Source organism: Erpetoichthys calabaricus, chromosome 12 (genome assembly GCF_900747795.2).
Source record: "Erpetoichthys calabaricus chromosome 12, fErpCal1.3, whole genome shotgun sequence".
NCBI lineage: Eukaryota > Metazoa > Chordata > Cladistia > Polypteriformes > Polypteridae > Erpetoichthys > Erpetoichthys calabaricus.
This window is the reverse complement of record NC_041405.2, coordinates 125,383,017-125,401,081: the sequence shown is the minus strand read 5'-3', so window position 1 is coordinate 125,401,081 and position 18,065 is coordinate 125,383,017. Positions and strand designations below refer to the sequence as shown.

Below are 18,065 nucleotides of genomic sequence, written 5' to 3'. Positions count from 1 at the left end.
GAATCTAAATACAAAAAATTGAAGTTAATAAATAAGGGACTGACTTATGCCTACTGGCTTTGAATCTCTCTTTTTTTTTTTTTTTTTTTTTTTTTTGCAGCTTTTACTATGAACAACATCACTGTGAATAATTGGCATGAAACATAAAACATCAAGGTCCATATCTCTCTATTATATAAAAAAAAAAAAAAAAACAACAATCTTGCGATGAGATGTGATCTTTGGAAAGGAGATCTTTTGAAGAGAGACCGAGACTCTTTCACGTCCCGCAAGACTGTCAAGTCACGCCATACTTACAACCTTTGGAAGCAAGTCCCGTGATACACATTCAGAGCAGGTTAGAGATAATGGAAGTAAGAAAATTCAAAAGTCTCAAAAAAATGAGAGTAAAGATCACATTAGCGCAAACAAACGGAAAATATTACTCGGTGAAATAACAAAACGGCGAAAACAGATCGCATAGTGTTTGAGGATGACAAGAAGGTTCTGTACAGGCTTTTAAAAATTCGCAGCACCGCTCGAAATGCAGAACACGCAGCCATCCAGCAGCTGATCGAGCAAAGAGGAGGTAAAATTAAAGCAACTGTTATTTGTTTCCCAATGTATCACCATTTAAGAGGGGTTTCGTAGGAGCGGCCGTGTCTCCTTCGGGTTCATTCAGCCCACCTCTTCACAATGGAGTATATGCATATATAAATTCTAGAAATTTAAAGGTGACATACTTTCTTATTTGGGAGAGTGTTATTGATTTACACTGATTACACTTTTATTGTTTACTGCAGTTTCAATATTAAACAGCTTCTCAGTTTTACAATTTTAATATATTTTTAAGTTGGATCAGTGCACTGGTATGCTAAGAGACTTGCTCAGGGCCAATGATGCAGATTTTTGCTATTTGCACTTATGCATACAGGAATGAGTTTCAAATCATATCAATCAAATGTGATTTACTGTATTTCATTTTATATTTATTTTCATGTAACTGAAGTTCTTGTTTATGTCTCTAATTGAACTTTTTCATATTTTTAGGTTGACACCAGTAGGATAGTCCATATTCATTCAGTTATTATCTTGCGCCGTTCTGATAAGAGGAAAGACCGTGTGGAAATCTCTCCAGAGCAGCTTTCGGCAGCCTCTACAGAGGCTGAGATATCCTTTTCTCTTATTTTCAGCCAAATGTGCTATTTTTTTCCTAGCTAAAATGCAGTTTTATTGGTGGTGAGGGAGGAGAGCAGCAATGATTAGCACTACTGCCTCATATCTCTGGGATCTCTGAACTTTGGCGTGGGTACTATCTGTAGGAAATTTTCATATTTTCCTGTCAACTTAGCCTTTTCTTCCCACATCTCAAGGAATAAATGCTTGGCTGATTGGTGACTATGTTGTTCCCATGTGAATGAGTTAGGGTGTGCCCATGGTCCAAGGTGGGTTCCTGCCTTACAGCTGATACTGTCTGAATGTAATCTGACTTTGGCCTGCTGTGACTCTGAATTGTGTAAGCAGTTTGGAAAAAGGACAAATGAAACTTTATTATGAAGCAAATGTTAAAAGGCCATTCTCTCTGTGTTAGTTATTTAACAAGTTGCATTTTTTTGAAAACACAATGTAATGTTGCCATCTCAGAATGCTTCTACTTGAGTCCACTTCCTAGCCTGGGTGTTTTCTGTGTGCAGTTCCTCCAAGGATTCCAACTTGCTATGGTATGCTGTTGGGTTGACTGGCACTCCTGAATTAACCGTGTGTGCTTAAATGTGTCCCATGATGGATTAAGAGTTCCATCTAGAATTGGTTCTTGCCTTACACCTGAGGCAGCTTAAATTAATGACAAAAAAATGAGTGGATGGATAGTTGGCCATAGTGAACATAAGGCATGAAACACTAGGACAGAAGTTCAGATAAGTTTTTGACCTATAAAAAAAAAAAAAAAAAAAAAAAAAAAAAAACACATTTCAAGTGTATCCAGTATTGTATCAATACTTTGTTTTCCTTTTGTTCAACATACATATATTTAACCCTTTTGCAGGTAAATTCTAATTATTTTATTCTGCTATGGAGCACTTCCCGTTCAAAGCTCAGACAGCCATACTGATGTGCAGTCTTCTTAAAATGAAATACAAAATAGCATGCATTCATCTGTTTTCCATTTTTAGGTATGTGCAGCATAAACCGTTGTCAAAAATATTGGAAATTATTCTTTGTAAATCTGTGGTGGGCTGGCACCCTTCCTGGGGTTTGTTTCCTGCCTTGCGCCCTGTGTTGGCTGGGATTGGCTCCAGCAGACCCCCGTGACCCTGTAGTTAGGATATAGAAGGTTGGATAATGGATGGATGGAGTCTTCGTAAATATTAAGTAACAATAATTAGTTTACTGTAGCCTGCAACTGTTTCTATTGAATCACTTATCTTATAAAATATTAACATCATATCTACATAATTCGTACCAAATTAACATCATTCTGGACAAAAATCTTTAAATGCCTATCAGACAGCCTTGGTGTCACAATCCCTCCTAATCCACGAACAGCTGTGTTTGGTGTACTCCCAAATGGGCTTAAAGTGGAGAAGGAAAAACAAACTGTAATTGCTTTTACTTCACTATTGGCACATAGACGTTTTTTGTACATCTGGAAAAATCCTAGCCCGCCTCTTTTAAGTCAGTGGGTAACTGATGTTATATACTATTTGGAAATTGGAAAAAATCTAATTCTTACTTAGAGGATCTTTTCAAAACTTTTTTTAAAACCTGGCAGGATCTAATCAGTAACATTTTAGAATAAGCATTTTAATTGGGGAGGAGGACTCCTTTCCCTCTTTACTACTCTCAAAGGTCTTACTCTGCCTGTTGGCCTTCCTGTCTTTCTCATGGGTAGGGGTTGAGTTGAATTTAGTTTTGTTAAGTTTGACTTGATTGTATGGAATGTTATGTGCTTTTAATAAATTTAATCAAAGTTTTAAAAAAAAGTAATTTTAGTGCATTTCTAATTTTAATGTGTAATACATTTGGCAGAACATTTTGTATTTAAAGTGGTTGGTCAGTGGTTTAGTATCCACTTCAGTGGTGCTAACCTAACCTCCACATCCTTTTGTGATGTTTTTATGTTTAAGTTAGTTTTTGCTTTTGACAATTTGGTATGACCTCTATTGCCCTTAATAATAATTATTACAGGCTGGCGGAAATGACTGGAAGGCCAATGAGAGTTGTGGGATGGTACCATTCCCACCCTCATATAACCGTATGGCCGTCACATGTAGGTAAGTTCATACACTATATATTTATATTTTGTTTTAAGTTATGATGTTGGTGTATGTTCTTTTGATCCAGAAATTCAGTTCTCTTGATGGTTAAACTGGATAGTGCTGTGGAAAGAATTGTCTGATTAACAGATTTACTTTCAGCTGCAGTGGTGCATTGGATCTTGTGCTGCACAAGTACTTGGATAAAAGTCTAAATTCACAAGTCAGCCTAAATTCCCATTCAGACCTCCAGTCACACAGTATGCTGTCGGGAAGACTGAAGTTACTTCATGTATTTGAAATGAAAAACACTAATAAAATGCCTTGATTAATTTGAGGTAGATATGTATTACGGAAATGTCATTTATTTTTTTGTTGATCTTTAAAAGTTAAGTGAAAACATTTAATACATACTGTATATGTTTTTTGCATTGCATAAAAATTATATGAATGCAGGAGTAATAAAAATGGGGAACAAAAACGTAATTTAGCAATTTTTGTAGTGATAAAATATCTAGAACGTTATTCATGTTATTTGTTTGTTTGTTTTCATGTTTTCCTTAGATGTTCGCACTCAGGCAATGTACCAAATGATGGATCAAGGATTTGTTGGACTTATTTTCTCATGTTTTATTGAAGATAAGAATACAAAGGTATGTGTTCTTATTACAAAATAAATTTGCATGAATAAACTACACATTGATAAATTCAGGATGTGTGAAGTATATGCAACTACTGCTTACACTGACAGTTTAGCTTGCCATAATGAACTGTGGAAATTGGAGGGATAAATATATGAATATAGATTAACTTGATTGCAAACTTTTGATCCTTGGTTTTTGTTTAGTTTTTTACTATAGCTTGCAAAGTAAGTATGATTTGATTAATGCATTTATAGAAAACATAACTTAAAAATATTAGCTCATGTTCTACTTCATAAATAAATAAGTAATTTCGGAAAAGGATTTTTCCTATTTTTTATGTCTGACTTTAAATTTGAAACCGATTAAATTTGTATTTTCTTTCCCTTAGGGTGATCTACAGACTTTACACACAATATTAAATGAAATTAAAATATCAAAGACATTGAACACTTCATACAAAATGAAAAATTTGAAATCAAGCAAATTGTTATTCCTTTTAATACAGTATATGCCATATTAAAGTTGTTCAGATACAGTATGTTACAGAATTGATTGTTATTCATTTATGATAAATGACCTCTTTCTTTCTCTGGAAGGTCTTGGGTAAGGAAGTGATTAAACTTCAAACTGAATTTAGAAAAACACTGTAATGAAGTCAGAGATCTAATCATAGAAAAGTATAAGCAATGGGAAGAATATGAAACCAGTTCAAAGGCATTGATCATTCTTTGAATAGAAGTGGGGGGGGGGGGGGGGGAGCTACAAAAGTACAACTATACTGCTTTGATCTGATTGTTTCTTTACAGTTTATTTGTTAGACAGTAAGGGCACTTCTGAGAGAAGCGTATTGAAGATAAATCTTCACTCTAATTGACAAATTACTGTGCTTAAAGGAGATATTCATAAATTATTAAGGAGACCATTCACTTGAAGTGGTAAAGAAGAAGCCCTTATCCACAGATTACTAAAGAGTTGTGGTCTGGTGAGAAGCCCTTTGGCCTGAACGCTAAATGGTGTGTGATGCAATTTAAATATTGCATGCAGTCACGTTTATACTGTTCACACAGTAGTGTAGTAGTAGTAGTAGTAGTAGAAGAGTATAACACTGATAGCATTACAGTATTGGAATGCTTTTCATCACTGGGTTCTGGCAGTCTTTTCGGGTTCTATTATAAGATTAATCGGGGACATTACAGGGAAATAATACAACATCTCTTTTCCACTGTGTCAGAAAATGAAACTGGGAGAAACACTGATGCTTCAAAAGGTCAATGAACTTAAACATAATGCAGGAGCAACAGTGTGGTTGTTTACAGTGAAGAAAATTAATTTCCTTGGTCTAGTCTGAGGTCTGACTAGAGGGTGAGCTGCTGGATTCTTTATCATTTGAATCTCATTATGAATTGGTGGTGGGCTAAGAAAAGAAGAACATCATAATAAAAATAACACTGAAAAGAAGCAGTAAAGGAAGCAATTAATGGATGGAAAACTTAACAAATGAGTTTACTAAATTTAAACACAAAGTGCTTCTTGAGCAGTAATTGCATAATCAGCCATAAATGGCATCTAATTTAGAACTTCAGTTCAAACAAAAAGTAACCACCACTTCAGCCGTCCAGTATCAAACTTTATTCTCTTACCTGGCATTTAGTAAGTTATGTCAGGTCGTTTATCAAGTTTGTAATATACATTTATATGAAGAAATATTTCCTCCCAAATGTTGCATGTTTTTTTTTTTTTTTATTTAATACCCTATTTAAGATAATAAATATTTATCCAACTGAATCCAGAGTTTGTGCATACCCATTTTGTTTTGTGATGGTATAGCATTTAATACTAAATAAACCCAGTATATATTTAAAACCATATAATCCAGAGCTATGAAAAAGTGAAAGTGAATACCAAATGTTAAGCCCAAAAAGCAAAAATATTGTAAAAATCACATAGTACAATTACAAACTTTAAATGGCATGCAGTATCAAAGAAGTAAAATGTACATTTCTGATTTCTTATGCTCTCTTCTGCAGACTGGACGGATACTCTATACATGTTTTCAGTCAGTACAGGCACAGAAGGGTTCTGAGTGAGTATTTTTATTGTTGTTTGATTTCTGTAAATGAGACATGAGAAAACCGAGTTGTTCAGTGTCATTAAACTGGCATTTAGACAGCTAAGATAAAACTTTGCCAGGGCACCAGCTGTCATTTTCGTTATCTCTTCATGACGGTATTAAAGTTGTTTGTGGATTTTAGGGTCAGTTTTTAAGATAACATATTATGGATCATTTTATATAAGTATCAATGTCAATGTCAACTTTATTTATATAGCACATTTAAAACAACATCGGAATGCTGTGGCCAAAGTGCTTTACAATAATAGAATTAAAGAAAAACATACAATTAACATAAATAGAAATAAAATAAATGGACATAAATAAAAGAAATAATAAATAGAAGTAATGTAATATAATCACAATGAGGAAACCATCAGTATTACTGAAGGTCACAGAATGCAAGTGAACAGAAATGAGTCTTTAATCTTGTTTTAAACAGTTCAATTGTAGACGACTCCTTTATGTGATGAGGTAAAGAGTTCCACAGGTGAGGAGCACCAGCTGCAAAAGCCCTGTCTGTCCCCCTTAGTTTTACACTTGGTATGAGGTACAACAAGAGACAACTGACCAGAAGATCTAAGCACACTGGATGGCTGGTGTAAAACACATAATTCGGATAAATAGGCAGGAGCATGCCCATGTAAAAATTTAAAAACTACCAACAAGATTTTAAAAATCAAGTTGAAAACTGACAGGCAGCCAGTGTAAAAAGCGACAGGCTGCTGTCACTGTCCTGCTCCACTGACAGATTGAGGAGATCGTTCCTCCCCCAAACTATGCGACTGTTCAATTCCACCCCGGGGGTGGGGTAAACGTTAACATTATTCAAAGTTGTTGTCTGTTTTTACCTAATTTTTATTACTCTTTAATATTGTTTTTTTGTATCGGTATGCTGCTGCTGGAGTATGTGAATTTCCCCTTGAGGTTAATAAAGTATCTATCTATCTATCTATAGAAGCTAATATTGGAGAAAGAGTCATACTTTCTTGCCCCAACCAGAAAGCGAGCAGCAGCATTCTGGACCAACTGTAACCTGTGTGTCACGGATTTGCTAATCCCAGAATACAGCGAGTTGCAGTAATCAAGGCGAGGATTGATAAAAGCATGAGTAGCTTTCTCAAGATCCCTAGAAGATAAAAAAGGCTTTATCTTACCTAATAGACGAAGCTGGAAACAGCAACTCTTGACTACAGAATTAACTTGTTTCTCAAAAGAGAGGTTACTGTCAAAGATAACACCTAGATTGCGGACTTGAGGTTTGCAAAAGACAGAGCCAAGAAGTCCAAGATCAATTTGGGCTTTAGCAGATGGACCCACTATAAGCACCTCCGTTTTATTTTGATTCAGATCAAGAAAATTATTAGCCATCCAGGATCTTAGTTCAGAAAGACAGTTGTACAGTTGATTTATTGCAGAGTTGCAGATGGGAATTTAAACCTGTGTATCATCAGCATAGCAGTGAAAAGAAATGTTAAATTTCCTAAACATAGCTCCAATAGGGTGAAGGTATATAGAGAATACGATAGGACCCAAAATGGATCCCTGAGGAACACCACATTTAAGAAGAGCAGTAGACGAAAAAGAAGAATTTAAAGTCACTGAAAAGTGTCTACCAGTTAGATATGATCTGAACCAGTTAAGAGCAGCCCCTTTAAACCCAACAAGATGTTCAAGCCGCAACAACAGTATCTTGTGGTCAATAGTGTCAAAGGCAGCAGTCAGGTCCAGGAGGACAAGAACCGCAGCTCCACCTGAGTCAGTAGTAATAGAGATGTCATTGAATACTTTAAGGAGGGCCATCTCAACACTATGATAACGCCTAAAGCCTGATTGGTAGATCTCAAATAAATTATTGGAGTTAAGCTGATCAACCAATTGATTATAAATAATTCTTTCTAATATCTTAGCCAGAAATGGCAATTGGGAAATCCAGCGAAAAATGGCTAAAACTCCAAGATCTAATTCTGCCTTTTTTAGACAGGGACGCACTGCAGCATGTTTAAAAAATGAGGGCACAACTCCCTCACTAATAGAATCATTGATAATGGCGAGTAAAGATGGGCCCAAAACATCAAAGGCTTCCACTAAGAGGCGTGGTGGTACAATATCCAGAGGACTGGGGGCTGGTTTAAGGGTGTAAATAGTTCTTTTTAGCTGTGAAAGTGAGACCGGATCAAAAGATTCAAATACAATACCATGATTAACAGAAGGAAGTTCATAGTCAGTTGGAACAATACCACAGCAAATTTTATCAATTTTACTGACAATGAATGAAAGAAACTGCTCACATGAAAGAACAGTGCTATTTAATCACATCACAGAATGAGGGTGAATGGCCACATTAATTGAATTAAATAAGACCCTAGGATTCTTAGAATGACGGGAAACTAAATCAGTGAAGAAATCATGTTTAGATTTCTTAACTGAAACCTGGAATTTGAATAGAGAAGTCCTAAAAATCTGTTTAGAAACAATTGGTCCATCTTTTTTCCAACGCTGTTCCGCAGTTCGACAGACGCGGCGCAGCGATCGCGTAGTTTCATTTAGCCAGGGAGCAGGTCTTCCCTTATTACTGTGTGTTTTGAGCAGAGCAATTGAGTCTAATATCGTTTTACAAGAAGAATTCAATTCTAAGACAGAATCATCGATACAATCATATTGGACATGCACATCAAGACTAGAAAATATGGTTTTAAAATCGGATATAATAGAAGAATTTAAAAAGCCAGAGCAGTGTGAAGCACAATTAGTAGTAGGGACATCTATAGTAATATTCAAATCCATCATTATAGAAAAGTGATCAGTAAAAGAAACATCGCATAAATCAATATCATTAACTGAAATATCACGTGTAAGAACGAGATCAAGGGTGTGACCGAGAGAGTGAGTTGGCATATTAATATGCTGGATAAAATCAAATGATTCCAATAGTGATCGATCCATCCATCCATTATCCAACCCGCTATATCCTAACTACAGGGTCACGGGGGTCTGCTGGAGCCAATCCCAGCCAACACAGGGAGCAAGGCAGGAAACAAACCCCAGGCAGGGCGCCAGACCACCGCAGGGCACGCATGCACCTACACACACCAAGCACACACTAGGGACAATTTAGAATTGCCAGTGCACCTAACCTGTATGTCTTTGGACTGTGGGAGGAAACCGGAATACCCAGAGAAAACCCACGCAGATACGGGGAGAACATGCAAACTCCACGCAGGGAGGACCTGGGAAGCGAACCTTGGTCTCCTAACTGCGAGGCATCCAATAGTGATAAGTCATTAACCAAAGGTTTCGAATTGACAACAAACGTGAATGTTAAAATCACCAACAATAAGTACTTTGTCATGAGAGAGGGTGATATTCAGCCAGGAGATCAGAGAATTCAGAAATGAATATATCATTAATTACAGGAGGTCTATAAACCACAGCAAACAACAAAGAAGGGGAGCTGCACACTTCGAAAAGTTGCAGTTCGAAGTTACTAAACAGACCCTTTGTAAGGCTCCGACACAGGAACATACTTTTAAAAACACCCCCACCACGACGAGTCAGACGAAAAATGAATAACCTGATGGCACCAAGTCAGTAAAACATGAAGAGTCACCATTTACAATCCAGGTCTCAGTGATGAAAAAGAAATCCAGATTATTTGAGATAATAAAGTCTTGCGGAATAAAAGTTTTATTAGACACTGATCTCGCGTTCAAGAGAGCAGCCTTGATAGAAGTAGAAGAGCTCGTTGTGGGATGAGCACGGGTGAGCGTGCGAAGATTAGCAGCGTTTACTCTCCGAGAGCACACCAAGGAAAAGTGATGCCACCTTGAAATGAAGAAATTAAATCCAGTGTCCAGCGCCCATGAACCAGGGATGGATTCCTGTGCAGGAGAAGATGGGTCATAGGCAACTCGCAGGCATCGGGAAACCAAGCTCTGGGACTTGAGTCTGCGTTGTTTAACAGCAATACCAGCTCTTCTTCCACGTCGGCGGCGGGTGCGTTTGTGTCTCCGAGAGGCATTCAGCTCACTGATAGAGGTAAACACGAGCGTCCAGGTGAAGTCAGTAGATGAATAAAACAAAGGTGGAGGATCACATAATATCCCAAAAGGAGATGAAAATTGAGAGGGAAAAAAATTGTTAAGTAAAGAATCACGATCGTAGGACAGTGGTCGTTGGGATAAACTAATACAAAAAAGAAAGACAAAACATAGATTAGCAAGACGATCGGATGGCCAGCCCCACCAGTCGGCGCCATCTTCTTCGTGAAGGTCCGGTCAGGTTAGGGAGCATGCACTAGTACAGTGCGTTGCCGCACCCACCACACGACGAAACAGCTCAGGACCCTGGTTAGCAACCCCCCAGACAGACAGGCGGTCCAGTCCCACCCCCTTGAAATGGCCATCTATCTGCCACAGCCAGTTATGTGGGCATCCCCTTGGCCTTCTCCAGCTACTTGGGTCATCAACAATGAGGATCCTGTAAGCTGGATCACCCTTGGGGATTCGCGCCAAATGGCAGTAGTGCTGTAACTGACGCTCCCTCACAATGGAGGTAATGTGCCTAATTCAGGACTCCGTAATCAACTGCTCATTCAACACAAAGTCAAACCAGCGGTACTCAAAGATTCTCTGAAGAGACACAGTACTGAATGAGTCCAGTCTTTGTCTCATGTAACTGGATAGCTTCCGTGTCTTGTAACCATATAGCAAGACAGGAAGCACCAAGACTATCGGGAGTGCCACACACCCCTTTCCAGTGACCTCATGACTTCCCATCTGTTTCCTCTGGATGGTTTCTCTCCAGCATCATGTTTTAGAGAGTACTATGCAATCTGTGTAAGGAGAAACACGGAGATAGCTTTTCTGTCATCTTATGAAAACTTCCCAAAGTTTCAAGCATACCAACTAAAGAGTAAAGGAAAAGCCTCTTAAACCCTAATGTCACGTTCTATCAGCACTAAGTAATTAGCATTTTGATCTCTTTATCATCTATAATGGCTGTCTTGTGCACTCCCTGGCTTTTTCACACAGTATATTTTATACCCTTTCTTCAACAATCTTGTAATTTAATTACATTTGTTGGAAGATTTTATAAATAAAAAGTCCACTGGATCAGATTTTTAAACAGGTTTAAAGAGTCAAACTGTATGCTTTCAGTTTCTTAAAAAATATCCAATTAATGTTACTGTTATTAACTGCATTTTTATTAAATGTTGAACCTGAGGCAAACGAAAGTATAGTCTCTGTTAATTTCAGTGAGGAATTTAACTGAACAGACCTGTGTAATTAGCCTTGTAAGTGACACTCTGGAGAATTTAAAACGCTGGTACTGTTTGCCAGCTTTCAGTTCAAGGCATCTAACTTAAAGGTCAGTTTCTTAAATCTTTCATCACAGAAGATGCACATGAGTCAAACAGGCCATGAGTTAGTTGCTCAGTTACAAGCATGGCATTTCAGTCATAGTTTAGATTTATTTACTTATGGGTCATTCTATGTCAAATAAACTTTTTTTTTTTTTAGAAATCCCATGCACTTTGGTCTCAAAAAATTCTGAAAGCAATACCAGATGTACCCATGTTATCCATGGAACACCCGGTAAAATTATGTTGATTTAAGATCAATACTCTCCAAGATACAGCCAATTTTGTGAGGGGAGAGGGGTGTCATATTTGACACGGCTTGATTTTTTTTTTTTCAGAAATTTCACAAGACCTTATCTCAAGAATTGATCCATTTAGCTTGGAAAGAGCAGACCATCAAAAATGGAAAAAAAATTTGCGTCTTTTGCTTTGCAATGTTTTAGCTTTAACTTCTAACTGATACAGACTACTGAATTTTTTAGATACTTACTTACACAGGGCTTTTCAAAAGGTTATAAACAAACTGCATCAGGGTTTGACCAACAGGCCTCTCAAATGTGAAAAATTCATTTTTGATATAATTTTTAGACAAGCTTAATGCACTGTTAGAATGTTTATAATAGTAAATAATAATAAACAATTATCTATTTTATATTTAATTATTTATGGTCCCTTCTTTCTCAAAAAACAAGTCTTACTTTTCTTACGTGAATCTTGCATTTATATTTTCCACTCAATTCATGGGTTAAATTCACCATTTGTCAGTGATGATAATCATCAAGTTCTTCATCACTAACTTGGGTATCCTCTTTAATAAAATCCCTGTGTACGTCCGTGTGTGTGTGTGTGTCTTCTGGTGAAGTGCACATGCGCGGGGCACTCTTTTTAATAAAGGACATCATTGCTGGGGAGAGTACTGATTGGGTACTCGCGGCCGCGCACATAAAATCCGTTGCTGGGGAGACACCACACATACAGTAATCAGCTGCACGCCAGCACAGATTAAAATACTTGCTGGGGAACTGCACAGTACTTGCTGGAGAGACGCCACAGCCACGATTATCAGCTGCACGCCACACATTACATCAGTTCCTGGGGAGACTCTGCTGATTACCCACTGTTGTGACAGAAAATTAAACGCATATTACAGACAAGGCGGAAGTACAGGGAAGGGCAGAATGAGTGGCAGTCACCGGCCTCTAGCAGATGCTTCAAAGGCCGCCTGACGCATCACACAAGACGGAGAGGGCAGGACCTATAAAATATCGCCTGGCCGATCCAATCTGATTTCGGTAAATGAGGCAACACCTAAAACATAAGGCACGAAAAATCCAATCGGGTACTGAGACGTGGAGACCAGCTTCCCCAAAGAGGTGTGTGTGTTTGTTGTGCAAGTGTTCACTCGGAGGATGTCAGATTTGCAATTAAGAAGCTTGGCCCGGTAAAGTGTAAAGTGTCAGTCGTTGAAGGGGTTTTCCTAAATATACAAATTTTCATGATATTACAATAGGATGACTTTTAAAAGTAGATTTATTTTCGCACACATAAAATCCGTTGCTGGGGAGACGCCACACATACAATAATCAGCTGCACGCTAGCACAGATTAAAATACTTGCTGGGGAACTGCACAGTACTTGCTAGAGAGACGCCACAGCAAGCTAAAATAAAGAGAGGCAGGATAGGAGATCTTCAAACAGACACAATACATCAATCAACAGCCACAGAGAAGAGGATAAATCTAATATTAATTATACTTAGAAACGTATATGACAATACACTATTTTATTTTTATCCTTATTTTACTTTAGGCTTCTTGCAAAAATATTTTTGACAACAAAAAAATTAAGACAAGAAACAGAATGAGGTCAAGGTCCCTTGCCATTTAATATAGACTGTTCCTACTAATGTTTATGCACTACTGTTCAAGCGCCTGTTATTATAACGGGATTAATGTCTAGTAGGATTAATGAAAAACAATAAATCGCCCAAGGCACATTAAGCACAGCACATGAAGAACAGATGCTTGATTTTTCATTAAATATAACACTAGATATAATGTTAACATCTTGGTATTGCAGCAGCAGCGAATGTGACCCATTTCTTTTCTGTTTCAATCAAAGCGCACAGTGTAGGGCATCTTTGTCTTTGGTATCAAGATGGTACTTCCTACCACTGACCATGGTAGGTGCACTAAGCAATGTAATGACACACGGTAATGGCACCCAACAAATACTGTCTCTATGAAGCCAATGGAAAGACTGTGCAGAATAGTTTGCATGCATGAAACATATCAGGATGTCTGATTTTGCATCACTCTTGTCACAAATCGCACCACTCCAACAATTTTCATCATACATGCACCCAACATAGCCTCCAATAGGACACTGGCCTAATGTGAAGGACACATCTGATCCATGAGGAGTGTGATCATGAGAGGGCAGGATCTCAGCTGCTGCTTCAGTGGTGTTTATTAGATAGTCAATTGACTGTCTTCATCAGACCCCCGGCCAACTTTGACATTGCCATCTTCTGTAGGGATGTAACAGTGGTGTTCTTGAGTATCCGGTGCCATTGTGGCCATGGAGAATCACATTCTCTATTCAGCAACAATAGATAGGACATCGTCATTTGATATGAAAAATGTTAGAAATTTTTGATAACTTACTGATTGAAAACTGCATGATTACTGTTATTGACAACACGGAGGATTCAGCCTGTTTAGAATGGAAAATAAACAGAAAAGATTTGCTTAAGAAAAGTAAGGTTTGTATTTTGAGAAAGAAAGGACAATGTAGAATAAATGAAAAATGTTTTAAAAATTATCTGACATTCCCACATGTAGTTAGGGTACTCTGAAAATGAAATCCAAAATGATTTTTTGGATTTGAGAGGTCTACTGTTCAAAACCTGATAGTTACTTTTCTGTTTATTGCTTTTTCAGAAAGCCTATAATAATAGTTATTTGAATAAGGGAAAAAAAATCAAAAGTCTGTGTTGGTTACAAATATGTGTTTTTGAGGTCTAAACATAGCTAAGCCAAAAACTCACATTACATTTTGGTCAATTTCAAGGGGCTGCTTTGACCATGCACGGTCACCTGGACCAAATATTTTAATTTTGTCACATACTATACTAATTATTGTACCAGCGCGCAAAGTCTCAGCCTGCTCGGTGGTTTAATTTATGAGCTATGGACTTTGATGAAAAAATGAGGCTGGATAAAATCAACACCCCCTCCTGTATTTAGGAATGTATTAATCTTGCATCAAAAAAATGTACAGGGTGTCTGACTAACCTGGTAATTTTTTCCAGAATTTTTTGAGTCCGAAGTGTGTGGGCCATTAGTTGATTTGACATGGAATGACCCTTATGGTTGTATGCTTACTCCTTTCATAGTAAGGTGTGTACAGTTTTGCTTTCTATCTCAGAATTATTATTTAGTCCCTTAACATTCCATTGTTTGGAAAGAAAGTATTCAGTTCTTTCAAAATGTTTTGTTCATAAAAAAAAAAAATCACGAGAATGTAATTACTTATGGTATTTGGAATGTGTTCCATAATCTTATGTGAAATAAATATTCAGAATGATTGTCTTTTTTCACCCAGCAACCCTGAGCTGGATTTAACCAGGTTGATAAAATATAAGTGAATTGGTGGCTTATTTATTTTAAATGTAATTACTGAAGTTATCCAAAACTGCAGAGTTTAACAGAGTCAGACAGATGCTGATAAAATACATGTTATTAGTTAGGTAAACTGTTCACGTCAGACCTGACCAGAGTTAAGCAAAATATTGTTAAACCTGCTTGAGTGAGTGTTGTGTGAAATGAAAGATTGTGTTTTCTAAGTACTATCACTTTTTCTGTCTACATTTGTTTGCCTAGCTATTTTGATTTATCCAAGGCACCTCAAGCATAATTGATTACTGTATTTTTGTAACTGTAACCATGGTAAGTCTAAATTACATAGTGACAGTCACTTAGCTGCCACTGGTCCCTCTAACGGGTTGAATAAAGCAAAAAGCAGACATCTTGTGTATTTAAATGCACATGAAATGAGAAGCTTTTTAACATTGTAGATGTTGTGTTTTTTTTTTTTTTTTTTATTGCTAATCATATGTAGCTAATATCCACCTTTAAAAAAGGACTGCATGCATCTTTGTATCCGTGTATCCAGTTGCTTGGGTTAGGAAGAAAAATTTTAAAAAATCGACAAAACGTGTAGAAGAGGGGTCAAAAAATCAAACATGGTAATAGAAATAAGGGTCTAAGAATAAGGTGATTGTTCTTATCGGCCTGTTCTGTTGTCTGACATGTTAATTCTGGCAACAGCAGCATGGTAGCAACTTTCTTGCCGCCACTCAGATCACGTGAATGAGCTTTATAGCTGTAGTACTAATGACTGAATGTATGGTGGGCAATGGATGAGTGAAAATAATGATAAATCGATGCGCATGTCAGAAAACTAAAGCCCCGACATGACTAGGCTAGAGTTGCTAAACCTAGCAACTGCCACCACATTTTCCCAGGAAGCACTTTGACTTTGTCAAACACTTATCACTTCAACAATTGATGCCACGAGAAAGCGGCTAAAATGGCCAGCTCTGTCTGAAGATGAAATGGCCACAGTGTGAGAAAGGGATAGGTTTAGGTTTAGGTTTATTTGTCATATATATGTTAACACAGGGTCAACATACAATGAAATGTGTATGACGAGAAAAACAAGTCACTCAGCCTAGATCCAATAAAGCTTAAAAAAAGATTACAAGTTAAAAATAGACAAGCCATATAAAATAAAATGTGTATGTTTTAAAAGAAGTTATAGAGCAATATGAGTTGAATGAGCAGCAAATACAAATGACAGTTATTGCACTGATAATGTTTTATAAGTACAGATGCATATTCTATAAAGTGCAGATGCATGTCCCAGTCAGTATTCTGAGTGTGTGCAGGTACAGTTTGTGTGTGAGTAGTGCAATGTAGATGTAATGTAAGTGTTCAGGTGTTGCTGTTGAGGAGTCGAATGGCCTGGTGGTAAAAACTGTTCTTAAGTCTTGTAGTCCGAGCAGCTAGACTCCTGTATCGTCTGCCAGATGGTAACAAGGAGAACAGCTGGCGTGCTGGATGGCTATGGTCCTTTATGATGCTGCTTGTCTTACGCAAGCACCGATGGAGGTAAATGTCTTCAATGGCAGGAAGACTCTTGCCCGTGATGTGCTCTGCTGCCTTCACCACTCTCTGTAGTGATTTCCGGCTGCTGGCAGAGTAGCTCCCATACCAGACGGTATTGCAGCCCGTCAGCAGACTCTCGACCACACTCCTGTAAAAGTTTGAGGTGATGTTGGCATTCATGCCAAACTTCCTCAGCCTCCTCAGGAAGTAGAGCCGCTGGCGAGCTTTCTTGACCACAGTGTCTATGTGAAGGGTCCACGAGAGATCCTCGGTGATGTTTACTCCGAGGAACTTGAAGCTGTTAACCCTTTCAACTTCTATGCCGCTGATGTAGATGGCCTGGTGTTCTCTGCCTTGCTGTTTTCGATAGTCCACGATCATCTCCTTGGTTTTGCTGACGTTAAGAGACAAGTTGTTATCCAGGCACCAATTACTCAGTGCCAGCACCTCTTCTCTGTAGGCCGTCTCATCGTTGTCGGTGATAAGGCCTATGATGGTTGTGTCGTCTGCAAACTTGATGATGGTGTTTGTGCCGTGTTTTGCAACAGTCGTGGGTGAACAAGGAATACAAGAGGGGGCTAAGCACATAGCCCTGCGGTGCTCCTGTGTTTAAAATGAGTGATGAGGACGTGTGTTTGCCGACTCTCACCACCTGGGGCCTGTTTGTGAGGAAAGAGAAAATCCATCTGCAGATGGTCGTCCCCAACCCAAGGTCGTCAAGCTTCAAGACGAGTTTTGAGGGGATGACGGTGTTGAATGCCAAGCTGTAATCTATGAACAGCATTCTTACATATGTATTTCCTCTTTCCAGGTGGGTGAGGGCAGTGTTTATTGTTAGCGCAATGGCATCCTCTGTCGATCTGTTTGCTCTGTAAGCAAATTGGAGAGGATCCAGCGTGTCAGGGAGGGAGGAGCAGATGTAACCTTTGACTAGTTGCTCGAAGCACTTCATAATGACCGATGTCAGTGCAACCGGGCGATAGTCATTCAGACAGGAGACCACTGTTTTCTTTGGGACAGAAATGATGGTGGATGCCTTGAAGGAAGTGGGGACCACTGACTGCCTCAGGGAGAGATTGAAAATGTTGGTGAACACACCTGCTAGCTGGTCAGCACACGCCCTGAGGGCACGGCCTGGGATGCCATCTGGTCCCGGAGCTTTGCGAGGATTGACCTTTTTGAAGGACCTTCTCACATCAGACGTTTCAAGAATCAGAGTGACAGACTCACTGCCCCCTTTGAGGATATAGCACCTGTTCTTTGTTGGCTGCATCAAAACGAGCATAGAAAGTGTTGAGCTCATCTGCAAGACATGCAGTGGGCTGAACACTGACTGTGTTTTTCTTTTTATAGTCAGTGATGCAGCACAGTCCATTCCACAGGCGCTTGGTGTCAGAGCTGTGGTAACTTGACTCCACTTTGTCCCTGAAGTCCCGTTTGGCCTTCTTGATGGACCTCCGGAGGTCGTATCTGGCTGCTTTGTATGCATCAGAGTCCCCTGAGCCAAAGGCAGAGGTCCGCGCCTTGAGCTTAGCCCGGATCTCC

General features: G+C 38.5%; 1 protein-coding gene across 1 annotated transcript in view; it reads left to right on the top strand.

Moving 5' to 3' along the window:
• The window catches only part of brcc3 (BRCA1/BRCA2-containing complex, subunit 3), a 31,544-nt gene that overhangs the window by 5,072 nt on the left and 8,407 nt on the right, over positions 1-18,065 (top strand). Inside the window, exons 2-5 of the mRNA XM_051934937.1 lie at positions 1,030-1,150; positions 3,165-3,251; positions 3,798-3,886; positions 5,905-5,960. Of these exons, the coding sequence (XP_051790897.1) occupies positions 1,030-1,150; positions 3,165-3,251; positions 3,798-3,886; positions 5,905-5,960 (353 nt within the window). The remainder of the gene's footprint in view (positions 1-1,029; positions 1,151-3,164; positions 3,252-3,797; positions 3,887-5,904; positions 5,961-18,065) is intronic.